General features: G+C 41.7%; 1 protein-coding gene across 3 annotated transcripts in view; it reads left to right on the top strand.

The window, feature by feature from the left end:
- Positions 1-11,308, top strand: part of LOC140211927 (tubulin polyglutamylase ttll6-like) — a 73,979-nt gene extending 62,671 nt beyond the window's left edge. For 2 of the 3 annotated variants that reach the window (XM_072282153.1, XM_072282151.1), the window contains 2 exons: positions 1,897-2,155; positions 7,880-9,241. In XM_072282153.1, coding sequence (XP_072138254.1) covers positions 1,897-2,155; positions 7,880-7,895 — 275 coding nt within the window. In that variant the 3' untranslated portion in view covers positions 7,896-9,241. Of the gene's footprint in view, positions 1-1,896; positions 2,156-7,879; positions 9,242-11,015 lie in introns of those variants that run through there. The other variant, XM_072282152.1, reaches the window with a different exon arrangement.
- The last annotated feature ends 2,400 nt before the right edge of the window (positions 11,309-13,708 follow it).

Below are 13,708 nucleotides of genomic sequence, written 5' to 3' on the forward strand. Positions count from 1 at the left end.
GAGATGCGTCTCTGCCAAAGGAGGTTCTCCTTCCCTCCTCTAGCCTACAAGTCACCCTTGTGCAACATGTAGCAATTACCTAGCACCCTCTGCCCCCAAAGCAGGGTCACGTGAAGCCACGGGGGCAGGTGGTGGATGGTTGTATGAGTAGCTAGTGCAGATCATAAGTGCTGGTTATGTGACCACTGACGCCAGGCAGACAATCCCTGAAGAGTATTGATAATGTCTGGGGTCACCCATCTTGCAAAGACACTGCCCAGATGAAGGCAATGGCAAACCACTTCTGTAGAAAAATGAGAACATGATTGCCTATGTCATACAATATAATGATGATGATTTGAACTTACTGGTTTCACTGGCAAATTTATTATACTACTACAATGCATTTTTAAAAAAAATTCATTTTATTTAAATAGTGCATTCAAAATGTGTAGGAGTATTAATTGGAATAGCATTGATTAGTGCAAAAATCCAAAGCATCACATGCAAAATGCTGGAGGAACTCAGCAGCTCAGGCAGCATCCATGGAAATGAATAAACAGTTGACGTTTCAGGCTGAGACCCTTCTTCAGGACTAGATGAAGGGCAGGCCAGTCCCAGTGAAGGATCTCGGCCTGAAACGTCAACTGTTTATTAATTTTCATAGATGCTACCAGACCTGCTGAGTTCCTCCAGCATTTTGTGTGTGTGTTGCTCTGGATTTCCAGTGTCTCCAGAATCTCGTGTGCAGAAACCCAGCCTGTTCGGCACCATTGAAGTCCTGAGGGTGCCAGATTTCATTGTGTACCAACAGCTGTATTTGGCAAAGGCACTGAGCTTTGGAAGTGGAGTACATTGCTCAAGTAATTTTCTCATCCCCCACCACCACTGTTCTCCCACCCTCCAACTTTTCTACCATTTCTATGAAGGTTTCTATCTTGTTGGGTGCAATGGCATCTGATATTTTATGAGTATTAATTTATTTCAACCAATTTCCAAGCAGGAATGAGATTAATATGGTTTGCATCCAGGCCACAATTTTATTGTAGATTAACCTGGGTTCAGTTGCACCACTGTCTGTAAGGAGTATGTATGTTCACCACGTGACCACTTGGGTTTCCCCTGGATGCTCCGGTGTCAGTGTTCAAAGTAAATCTATTATCAAAGTATATACATCCCCGTACACAATCCTGAGATTCACTTTCTTGTGGGCATGCTCAGTGAATCCAAGAACCACAACAGAATCAAGGAAGACCACACCCAATGGGACGGACAAACAACCAGAGTGCAAAAGAAAACAAACTGTGCAAATACAAAAAAAAATTAAAAATAAATAAACTATAAATATTGAGAACGTGTTTCCTCCCACATTCCAAAGATGAATGTATTGGTAGGTTAATTGGTCACATGGTGTAATTGGGCAACACAGTCTCATTGGGCTAGAAATACCTGTTACCATGCTGTCTGTAAATCTAAATTCTTGTATTTACAAATCCAAGTACTACTTGTCTTATTTATTTATTCACTTGGTTGTTTTATTGAGCTACAGCATGAAATAGATCATTCCAGCCCTTCGAGCCACACCCCCACCTACCCCAGCAACTCCGATTTAACCCTATTCTAATCATGGGACAACTTACAATGACGAATTAACCTACTAATCCGTATGTCTTTGGACTTTGTGAGGAAAACTTGAGCACCCGGAGAAAACCCACACTTGTCATGGGGAGGGCGTACAGACTCCTTACAGATGATGTTGGAATTGACCTCTGAACTCCGATGCCCCAAGCAATACCTTTCAACTGAAGAGCAATCAATTTCCTGCAAACTGCAGGACCAAAACAGAGGCAGAAGGAGGGATGAGGTGTGGATAGAGGTGAAAGAGGATTCCACTGATTACAATATGCTTTTGTACAGAAAACTCCCTTTTGCAATCAAAAGCCTTGCGAGGGAGCGCCATGTTATTGGACTCAGGAAGCAGCCACAGTAGTGCGGTGAATGCAATGCCAGTGAACGGCATGGGCAGGGGTACCGGTGTGTGCCATATGAAGATGAATGCAGCCAGTCCTTCTAGCCCAGAGCTGACGGTGGTCTCAGCCCAAGCTCCCATGAACCAGCGAGCTCACCTGACAAGAAGGGCAAATCTCCTGAGCTTGTTCCAGTCTGATAGCAGAAGGTAAATCTAAATGGTTTCAGATCCAGATTCATTTATCAAATGTATATGGAAACATACAGTAAAATGTTGTCAACAACCAACATAAACAAGGGTGTGCTGGAAGCAGCCCACAGGTGTCCCCATGCATTCTGGTGCCAACATAGCCTGCCCACAGTGTTTCACAGAACAACATACAACAACAAGCAGCCCCTTTTCACCCCACCCACCCACCCACTGAACCCCAGCCCTGGCCACCCCCGGGCCTCCAAAGTGCAGCAAGGTGCAGAGTGGTACTTGGTATAGACTGCCTTGCAGCTCTTTGATAGCTATGTTGGTTTATGTTTCTGTTGTTTAGAAACATAGAAAACCTACAGCACAATACAGGCTTTTTGGCCCACGATGCTGTGCCGAACATGTATGGAGGTGAATCTTGGCTCTGTGTGGAAAAGCAAACATGGAACAATGACCACAACATTCAGTTAATTCCAAGTTAGGTATATATGTGTATTCTCATAATGGTATTTAAAGTGATAGAGAATATTAATAGAAAGATGGGGAAGGTATTGTCTAAGGTTAAAGCTGAAACAGTCATCTCCCCCACATATTGACAAATAGAAATTAATCAGAAATATTGCTTAAGTAAAGGTACAAAACAACAAAAATAAGCACCTGCATTTTGTGTGCTTCAGGTTTCCAGCATCTACAGAATCTCTTGTGTTTATTAGAAGCAAGGGTGCTGCTTTTTCTCCCCCTGGTAACGAGAACCATAACCAGGGTCATAGTCTTAAAGCAAAGGCATGGCTTTTCAGGGTTGAAATGAGAAGAAATGTCTTTACCCAGAGTGTGGTGAATGTTTGGAATTCTCTATTCAAGGGCCTCAGTAACTTAAAGGAAGACTTTATAGATTTTTTTGATATTTGAGGAATCCAGGGATATAGAGTAGAAAAGGTGAAAGATGAGCCGTGATGTTTTGAATGGTGAAGCTGGGATAAGGGACTGAAGAAACTACATTTTTTAATTTCTCTCTTCTAAACTAGAAAAAAAACGTGAAATAATGGATCAGCTGGAGGTTTTACAGAGTAGATCATCAACAATTGTACTTGAAAATGAGTCTGACAAAGAGTAGGGGACCATCAAAACCCAGGGGAGACAGTAGAGGCTGATACATTAGGGATATTTAAGGAACTCTTAGAAAGTCACATGGATGATAGAAAGATGAACAGTTGTGAAGGAAGAATTAGGTTGATAGTAGGTTAAAAGGTTGGCAGAACATTGTGAGCCAAAGTGTCTGTACTGTGCTGTAATTCTATGCCCTGTGTACTTTAGGGCATTGGTTGGTGGGTCACTGACAGATGGGTAAGGAGAGGTAATGAAGGATCTTTATTTCAGGAAAGAAATGTCACAGATCCAAAAGCTGGTAGAATTAAATCGCCTTGTTTACTGTAACTATTGTTAAAAAGTAAATACGTTGGATTATATTAGCAACCAGAGTTCCACACCATTGATCTGGAGACTTGAGACCCCTTGTTGCAATCCCATAGAACCCTGACGATATTACTGCTGAAATATTCTTTTTAGAGGTTTCTGCTCCCAATCCAAGGAATGATTATATTATACACACACCCACAAAATGCTGGAGGAACTCAGCAAGTAGAGGTTAGCATTCTAGTGTAGTAGTTACTATAATGCTTTACAGCACCACCTATTCTGGTTCAATTCCCACATTTTGTACACTCTCTCTGTAACAGCCTCCGGGTGTTCCCATTTCCTCCCACATTCTAAATATGTACGGGTTAAGGTTAGTAAGATGTGAGCACGCTATGTTACCTGCCAGTTGCCCCCAGTACATCCTTGGATTCTGTTGGTTCATGATTCAAAAGAATGCATTTCACTCTACGTTTCAATGTACATGTGACAAATAAAACTAATAATTAAAATTACCTGCAAGAAAATTCTTTAATCAGGTAGCTCTATGAAAGGAAATAAGTAGATGGCATTTTAGGCTGAGACCCCAGTGCTGCTCAAGGTTTCCAGCATCTGCAGAGCCTCCTGTGCCACGAAGGATGTAGCTGGGATAGAGGGAGGACAGCAGAGGTTCTCTGATTCCTGGATGGCAGATTGGTCGTATAAAGAGAGATGAAGCTTGTACCCTCTCGAGGTGGCTACACCATTCGTGAAGGTGATGCGGAGTTGATATTTCCTCTGGGTGTGACGTACAGAATCAGAGGTTTCTGTCTCAAAATAAGGAGTCAGCCATCCAGCAGAGGACAGTGAATCTTTGGAATACATTCAGAGTACATTTAACTTTGAGATGTGTAGATTTTAGATATTAAAGGAATCAATGAGACTCGGGGCCAGTGCTGTGAGAGGCAAGAGTTGATCTCCCCTGGTACTCCTGTCCTTCCCTTTCTCTCATGGTTCACTCTCCTCTCCTATTAGGTTCCTTCTTCTCCAGTCCTTTGCCTTTTCCACTTACCATCTCCCAGCTTCTTACTTCATTCTCCCTCTCCCACCCACCTGGATTCACCCATCACCTTCCAGCTTGTCCTCCTTCCCTTGCCCATTTTAGCATCTATCCCCCTTCCATTCCTGTCCTGACAAAGGGTCTCAGCTCAAAACGTGGACTATTTATTCATTTCCATAGATGTTGCCTGACCTGTTGAGTTCCTCCAGCATTCTGTATCTGCTGCTCTAGATTTGCAGCATCTGCAGGATCTCTTGTGTTTCTGAGGTAAGAGATCAGCCATTGTTCTGTCTGACACCAGAGTAAATATGAGGTACAATGTGGCCTACTTCTGTTCTCATTTCTTCTGCTGTTGTGAACTTTAGCTGTGAGTCGATCCGAACATCTCTGACCACCAGCCCCAGTTGTGTTCACACACCACTGAGATCAACTGCTCAGTCGTGACTCTGGCAGTGAGCAACTCTTCCAACCTGCACAGCCCACAGGTTTGCTGATCACCAGCGACTCTGAATCTAGCCCAAAGAGTTTGAGGTATATTAGTCTCCTTACTGGCCTAGAAAACCCAGGGCAAAAAGTGCTGATGAAGGGGCTTGGATTGACAGTTCATTCCTCTCCATAGATGCTGCCTGACTTACTGAGTTCCTCCAGCATGTTGTGTGTGTTGGTGGGTTTGGGTCTGTTTGGTCACTTGTAGCATCTTATAGGGATCAGCAATTTCACTTTCATGCATGTTTTCTTCTTGTTTGTGTAAGAATCTATGACGAACAAGGTGCGGTTTTTCAATCCTCCAAGTCTATTCTAATCTTCAACATACAGATTGGTTTCACAGACTTCAGTAGCCTCACATATCACACTTGCAGATAAAAAATGAGGTTTCTGAATGATTAAAGTCCCCATAAGGTATAGGAGGTGTGGGCACATGGCCAAGTGGTTAAGGCATTGGACTAGCGACCTGAAGGTCGTAAGTTCGAGCCCCAGCCGAGGCAGCGTGTTGTGTCCTTGAGCAAGGCACTTAATCACACATTGCTCTGTGACGACACTGGTGCCAAGCTGTATGGGTCCTAATGCCCTTCCCTTGGACAACATCGGTGTCGTGGAGAGGGGAGACTTGCCAGGCGCAGATCCATGGTCTCGCAAGATATAGGAGCAGAATTAGGCCTTTTGACCCATTGGGTCTGCTCCTCCATTCCATCATGGCTGATTTATTAAAGCCTCATCCTTGCTTTTATATTCTAGTTCTCTTTACGGGACAATTCAGCTGATACAGTGAGTGGTGTTGGAGCTTTGGAAGAATGCTAGAGTTTCCAAGTCAGCCTCAGCTGTGGCTGTGGAGAAGCTTAGGGCAAACCACAGCCAGTTCCACAGGACTGGACTACTCTTAGAATGTGGCAACTCAATAAGTTGAGTTGTACCCGGGACATTTGAAACTACACACCAGGTGACTAAGCAATGAGAAAATCATCTGCAGTTTCTAAACTAACCAATCAACAGAAGTGAATAATGACGATCAGAATAACCCACCCCCCACCTACTTTTTCATCTCATAAGGGATTACATGGTTTCTGGGTGAGACACTGAGCGAGCGCCCAGTGTTCTGCACTGTTGATCCAAAGATAGGGGTTCAAATGCCTTGGTGGGAGCTCAGTAACTAAACCAAGTGATTGAAAAAGTTCCAGTTTTGAAAAAAAACTGGGTTGCTGCCTGCTTTGCAGAGTTCCTCCAGCATATTGTGTGTGTTGTAAATAATATGTTCAGGGGGTTTTAGATTACCGATGAGAAATTAACTCCTTTTTTATTTGTAAAACAATATGGATGCGTCATCATAGTGGTTGTTAATGCCCAGGTAATCCTGAGATCAGTTAGTAATGGAAGTCCTGTGTTCAATTCCACTGCATCTGGCCAATTCAAGTCCAAGTAAATGTGGAAGAGAAGTCAGAGTAAATTTATTATCAAAGTATGTACATATCACCATGGACTATCCCACGATTCATTTCCTTGCAGGCATTTACAGGAAAATGAAGAAATAGAATTTATTTAAATAACAAAGACTGACAAACAAGCAGTGTGCAAAAGAATAAAATTTAAGCAAATGATAAAAAAGTAAATAAATAATACAGAGCCTGAGTCGTAGAGTCCTTGAGAGTGAAATCTAACATGGTGGAAATTATTTTAAGTTTTTCTGCAAAGCTTTACTTTGCCAATGCTCTGCTGGAAGTACAGTGGCAAGTTCCCCAGACACCAAACCCAGCCCTGACTGTTGGCAGGTTTTTGTCCAATCTGTCTCACTAATATTCTTCAGGGAAAGAAATCTGCTCTCTTTACCAATAATCTACTGGAGGAATCCAGTGGCCAAAGCAACATCTGTGGAGGGAAAGGAATTTTTGATGTTTCAGATTAAGATTCTGCCTCAGGACTTGACCTCCACATATTAACGATTCTTCCTCCCATCTGCCACAGATATTTACTCAAGCCGCTAATTGTTGCTTCAGGTTCCAGCATCTGCTATCTCTCATGTCCCCTGCTGTCTTTACCTGGTCTGATCTGCACTTGACTTCAGATCCACACCACATCCTGCTTTAATTTTAATTATCTCAGCTTGTTCTGCAATAGTACCAAAATGGCCAAATGACATCTACATTCTGTAACTGAATACATTAAACAGAGTGAAAGGTGTTTCTTCTATAGTTTCTCTGTACTGCCATCAGCTTTTTGGGAAACATTTCAGTGGAGACCTCTTCTATCTAGGCAGTGACTGTGCAACTACAGGGTTAGCAAAGGTGTTTCCAAAGTCGCTAACAGTCAGGGCTGGGTTTGGTGTCCAGGGAACTTGCTCTAGTTGGTTCGTACTTCCAGCAGAGCAGTGGCAAAGTAAAGCTTTGCAGAGAAACCTAGTCAAAGTAAATATATTATCAAAGTACATATACAGTACCTATAAAAAGTATACACATGCCCCCCCCCCGGAAGTTTTCATGTTTTATTGTTAAACAACACTGAATCACAGTGGATTTAATTTGGCTTTTTTTTTGACAGAAAAAGAAAATAGAAAAGCTCTTTCATGTCAAAGTGAAAACAGATCTCTGCAAGGTGATCTAAATTAATTACAAATATAAACTCAAAATAATTTATTGCATAAGTATACACCCCTTTAATATGACACACCCAAATTATCACTGGTGCAGCCAATTGGTTTTAGAAATCACATAATTAGTTAAATGGAGGTCACCTGTGTGTAGTCAAGGTGTTTCAATTGATTGTAGTAAAAGTACACCTGTCTTTGGAAGGTCCAACTGCTGGTGAGCCAGTATCCTGGCAAAAACTACACCATGAAGATAAAAGAATACTTCAAGCAACTCTGCAAAAAGGTTATTAAAAAGCACAAGTCAGGAGATGGATACAAGAACATTTCCAAGTCACTGAATATCCCTTAGAGTACAGTTAAATCAATCATCAAGAAATGGAAAGAATATGGTACAGCTGTAAATCTGCCTAGAGCAGGACATCCTCAAAAACTGAGTGACTGTGCAAGAAGGGGACTAGTGAGGGAGGCCGCCAAGAGACACATGACAACTGTTACAAGCTTCAGTGGCTGAGATGGGAGAGACTGTGCATGCAATAACTTTGCCCGGGTACTTCATCAGTCACAGCTTTATGGGAGAATGGCAAAGAGAAAGCCACTGTTGAAAAAACACAGTGAAATCTCAGCTAGAGTTTGCCAGAAGGTATGTGGGAGTCTCCAAAGTCAGATGGAAGAAGCTTCTATAGTCTGGTGAAACCAAAATTGAACTTTTTGGCCATCAGTCTAAATGCTGTGTTTGGTATAAGCCAAACACCTCTGTCACACCTCGTTATCAAGTGGTGGGTAAGCGTGCTCGATGAGGGTCACCAGTTGGGGGAGAAAAACAGATGGTAAGCTGCAACAGCACATTAGTGCAAGGGGTTTTGTTTAGTGCCAGATGACAAAATGCATGTTGTGAAGAAAATAAGTATTTACAAATAGACAAATGAAAACAAACGTGTACAAAAATTTACAAATATATAGAAGGTTTCTCCAGGGTACATATATAATTATTCACCAGCTGTCAAATCAACCTCCACACCTCTTTAGCAAAGCCAGACTGAGGGTTTAAAGCCAGTCTTGGCCCGAATCGTCAACTGTATTTTTGTTCCATAGATGCTGCCTGGCCTGCTGAGCCCCTCCAGCATTTTGTGTGTGTGGCTGAGGGTTTAAATTTGCCTCCGCCTGGTCTAGAAGAAACACAAAATTCTACTGTTGGTCTGGGGGGTGGGGTGGGGAAATCACATGACTGGACCATAATTGTTTCAGATGCAGAATTAGAACATTTTAAACAGGGATTCTAACATGCTACAGTTTTGTTCCACAACAAATGCTAGTTAAACTCATTCATGAAGTGTCCACAAATATAAAATGTTAATGCCTCCCCACCAGTGGAGTTGCCTATGTGGGGTGTATTGCGCCTTAAAACATTATTTTAAGATGCCGCAAACTGTCACTCGGGTCTTTTGGGGCCATTTTGCTGTCTGCAAACCTATGTAATGGCTTGAGTTAAAATAAATGAAACTGTTTGGGATGCCTGTGTCTAGAATCCTTATTTTTGTGAGTTATAAGCCAGTACAGCATGTTAACTGAAGGGATTAATTTGATTAGCCAAGCTACCGATTGTTTTACCGTTGGAGTGTGTAAATGGTGAACTCACAAAAACTGCAGAACGGGAGGGCAAAGTGTGTGAACTACTGGGGGAATTGACAGGGACAGAATGAGGAGGAGTGATTAACCTGCAAAGGGGGGGGGGGTGGGCAAGGTTAGCGGGAGAACTAACATTGCCAGCCTGTTCTGTCACAACCAGACATCATCAAAAACACACCATCTCTACCGTGAAGCATGATGGTGGCTGCATCATGCTGTGGGGATGCTTCACTGCAGCATGCCCTGGAAAGCTTGTGAAAATAGAGGGTAAAATTAATACAGCAAAATACAGGGAAATCCTGGAGGAAAACCTGATGCAGTCTGCAAGAGAACTGCGACTTGAGAAGATTTGTTTTCCAGCGAGACAATGACCCTAAGCATAAAACCAAAGCTACACAGGAATGGCTTTAAACAACAAAGTTAATGTCCTGGAGTGGCCAAGTCAGAGTCCAGACCTGAATGCAATTGAGAATTTGTAGCTACACTTGAAAAGGACTGTTCACTCATGATCCCCATGCAATCTGACAAAGCTTGAACAGGTTTTGTAAAGAAGAATGGGGAAAAATTGTGTCCAAATGTGCAAAGCTGATAGAGACCTATCCACACAGACTCGAGCTGTAATTGCTGCCAAAGGTGCATCTACTAAATACTGACTTGAAGGGGGGTGACTACATGTGCAATCAATTATTGTTTTATATTTGTAATTTATTTATATCACTTTGTAGAGATCTGTTTTCGCTTTGACATGAAAGTCTTTTCTATTGATCAGTGTCAAAAAAGCCAAATTAAATCCAGTGATTCAACGTTGTAAAACAATAAAACATGAATACTTCCCGGGGGGGGGGGGGATTGAATACTTTTTATAGGCACTGTGTATCACTGTATACAGCCCTGAGATTTATTTTCTCATAGGTATATCAGAATCAGGTTTATTATCACCGGCATGTGACATGAAATTTGTTAACTTAGCAGCAGCAGTTCAATGCAATACATAATCTAGCAGAGAGAAAAAATAATAAATAAAACAATAAATAAACAAGTAAATCAATTATGTATATTGAATAGATGATTAAAAAATGTGCAAAAACAGGAATACTGTATATTAAAAAAGTGAGGTATTTATAAGAAAATAAAAATTTACAATTGAATTTGTGAGAAAAATCTACATAAACAGTGACAATCAACTAATTTGCAAAAAAAGACAAATTACGCAAATTAAAAGTGTGTGTACATATTGAGAGATAGCTAGATAGTACTGAGAACATGAGTTGTAGAGTCCTTGAAAATGAGTATATAGGTTGCAGATTTAGTTCAGAGTTGTAGTGAGTGAAGTTATCCACACCAGTTCAGAAGCCTGGTGGGTGTAGGGTAATAACTGTTCCTAAACCTTGTGGTGTGGGACCTAAGTCTCCTGTACCCCCTTCCTGATGGCAGCAACTAGAAGAGAGCATAGCTTGGATGTTAGGGGGTCCTTGATGATGGATACTGCTTTCTTGTGACAGTGCTCCATGTAAATATGCTCAATGGTGGGGATGGTTTTGTGGTGATGGACTGGGCTGTATGTGTCACTTTCTGTAGACTTTTCTGTTCCTGGGCATTGATGTTTCTATACCAGGCTGTGATGCAACCAGTTAGGATACTCTCCACTGCACATCTATAGAATAACACTTTGAGATTGTCAGTAACAAGTTTTACCCATTCTTCCTTATCAGGCGGCTGAATTAATCTCAAGTAGCAGATCACTGCTGGATTCCCTTTCCACTTTCTTCGAGTCTGAAAACTTTTCTGCCACTTGATGAAGTTTTTGCCATTTAACATTGCCTCTCTGCGGGGAGGGTTGAGGAAAATTGCCCTGGGATTTGAGCATGGACTGAGAACAGAATAAAGCCTTTCCAGATGGAGAATACTGCACTGGGTCTACAATGTATGGCTGATGGGGAGGATGCAGAGTTTGTCTTTTTGTTAAGCAGAATCTATAATTGTTTTTCTAAATGTTGAACAAAAGAAGCTAAAGAAATAAAAATGGTATGTTTTTTAATTGAAGACTAAATAAAGTACTTGTTCTAGATTTTGGCTGTTTCCAGGCAAAACATGAATTTTACTGCCCTCACCATGCAATGTACACAGTCATGCAGCGAGTTAAACAACTTCTCAACAATCACCTGAGATGGAAGCTTTGTTCAGGGTTTTTAATTATATCTTTTTATTGTGAAAATATTTTAAGATAAAGAATGGATGGAGATGGGTGTCTTTCCACCATTCCTCAAATTTTAAAAAAAACTAACCTATGCAGGAAACTATGCAAAAACTGCTTATATGTAGAAGTGATGTCCATAGGAAATGAGTGGCCAGAACACAAATCTTAATTCTGATGTGTGGTAACAATCTCTAGGGGCTGTAGTGAGTTGTCATGAAGACCCATTCTTTATTCCTCAGGTAGTGGTGTTATCACTGTAACAGGGCCATCATCAAGATGCGAGAAGATTGCAGTTTGATTCTTGCCTGTAAATCATAAACCCAAAAGATTCTGTAGATGATTGAAATCCAGAGGGGGAAAAAAAGACAACAAACTGCTGGAGGAGCTCAGCAGGTAAGGCAGCATCTATGGAGTGGAATAAACAGTCCTTGTGCAGGATTCCCTAAAGTTTAATTTGCAGGTTTAATCTGTGGTGAGGAAGGCAAATATAATATTAGCATTAATTTCAAGAGGACAACGATGTAATGTTGAGACTTTATAAGGTATTGTGAGCAGTTTGGGCCCTTTATCTTAGAAAGGATGTGCTGCCACTGGAGAGGGTTCAAAGGAGGGTCATGAAAATGATTCCAGGATTGAACGGCTTGTCGTATGAAGAGCATTTGATGGGTCTGGGTCTATATTCACTGCAATTCAGAAGAATGAGGAGTGACCTAATTGAAACCTATCGAATGGTGAAAGGCAGTGATAGACTGAATGTGGAGAGGATGTTTCCTGTGGTGGGTAAGTCTAAGACCAGAGGGGACAGCCTCAGAATAGAGAGCCATTCTTCTAGAACAGAGATGAGGAGGAATTACTTTAGCCAGGGAGTGGTGAATCTGTGGAATTCATTGCCACATGCAGCTGTGGAGGCCAAGATATTTGGTATATTTAAGGCAGAGGTCGATTAGTCAGGGCATGAAGGGAAATGGGACGAAGGCAGGAGACTGGGGTTGAGAGGGAAAATTGGATCAGCCATGATGAAATGGTGCAGCAGGCTCAATGGGCCAAATGGCCTAATTCTGCTCCTGTATCTTATGGTCTCATGGCCTCAAATGCTGGAGAAACTCAGAAGGTCAGGCAGTATCTATGAAGAGAAATGTACAGTCAATGTTTGGGCTGAGACCCTTCATTGGGTGCCTCAGTAGCATAGCGGTTGTAAGGAGTTTCAGTATGCCTGTGTTATGTGGGGGGTTTCCCCTGGGCACTCCAGTTTTCCCCTACAGTTCAAAGGGTAGGTCTGTTGGTCATTGTAAATTGTCCTGTGATTGGATTAGGGTTAAATCAGGGTTGTGGTGTTTCCGGGTGGCTGGGCCCAAAGGGATGGAAGGGCCTATTGTGCTGTCTCATGCGATAAATGAAATAAATGTCAGCACTGAAAAGAAAGGGGGAAGACACCAGAATCACAAACAACAAGTCCTGCCCTTGCAGTCCAGATTCAAAATGATCCAACGAGCATTTGTAAACACAAGAAATTCTGCACATGATGGAAATCCAGAGTAACACAAACAAAATTCTGGAGGAACTCGGCAGGTCAGGTAGCATCCATGAGAAGGAATGAACAGTCGACATTTTAGGCTGAGACTTTTCTTTAGAATTGTTTATTCCTTTCCATAGATGCTGCTTGACCTGGTCAGTTCTTCCAGCATCTTGTGTGTGTTCCTCTCTGATTCTCTATTTACACTTTATACTTTATTGTTGCCAAACAATTGATACTAGAACGTATAATCATCACAGCGATATTTGATTCTGCGCTTCCCGCTCCCTGGATTACAAATCAAGAGTAAATATTTAAAATTTAAATTATAAATCATAAATAGAAAATAGGAAAATAGAAAGTAAGGTAGTGCAAAAAAACCGAGAGGCAGGTCCGGATATTTGGAGGGTATGGCCCAGATCCGGGTCAGGATCCGTTCAGCAGTCTTATCACAGTTGGAAAGAAGCTGTTCCCAAATCTGGCCGTACATATATGAGTAGCACTGGAGAACTGTAGTTTGGCTCTTGTGGATAACAAGATTGTACTTGGTTGGTGTCACTACTAGAGTACAAACCACTGTAGCTCTCTACTGGAGTTCTCGCACAATTTAACTGGAGCAATGATAACTGACTGTTCCTTACAGTCACACACAACAAATATTGTGAGAAATATTAGAGCAAAATAAATTAGTTTTG

The sequence above is a fragment of the Mobula birostris genome, chromosome 18 (genome assembly GCF_030028105.1).
Source record: "Mobula birostris isolate sMobBir1 chromosome 18, sMobBir1.hap1, whole genome shotgun sequence".
NCBI classification, from domain to species: domain Eukaryota; kingdom Metazoa; phylum Chordata; class Chondrichthyes; order Myliobatiformes; family Myliobatidae; genus Mobula; species Mobula birostris.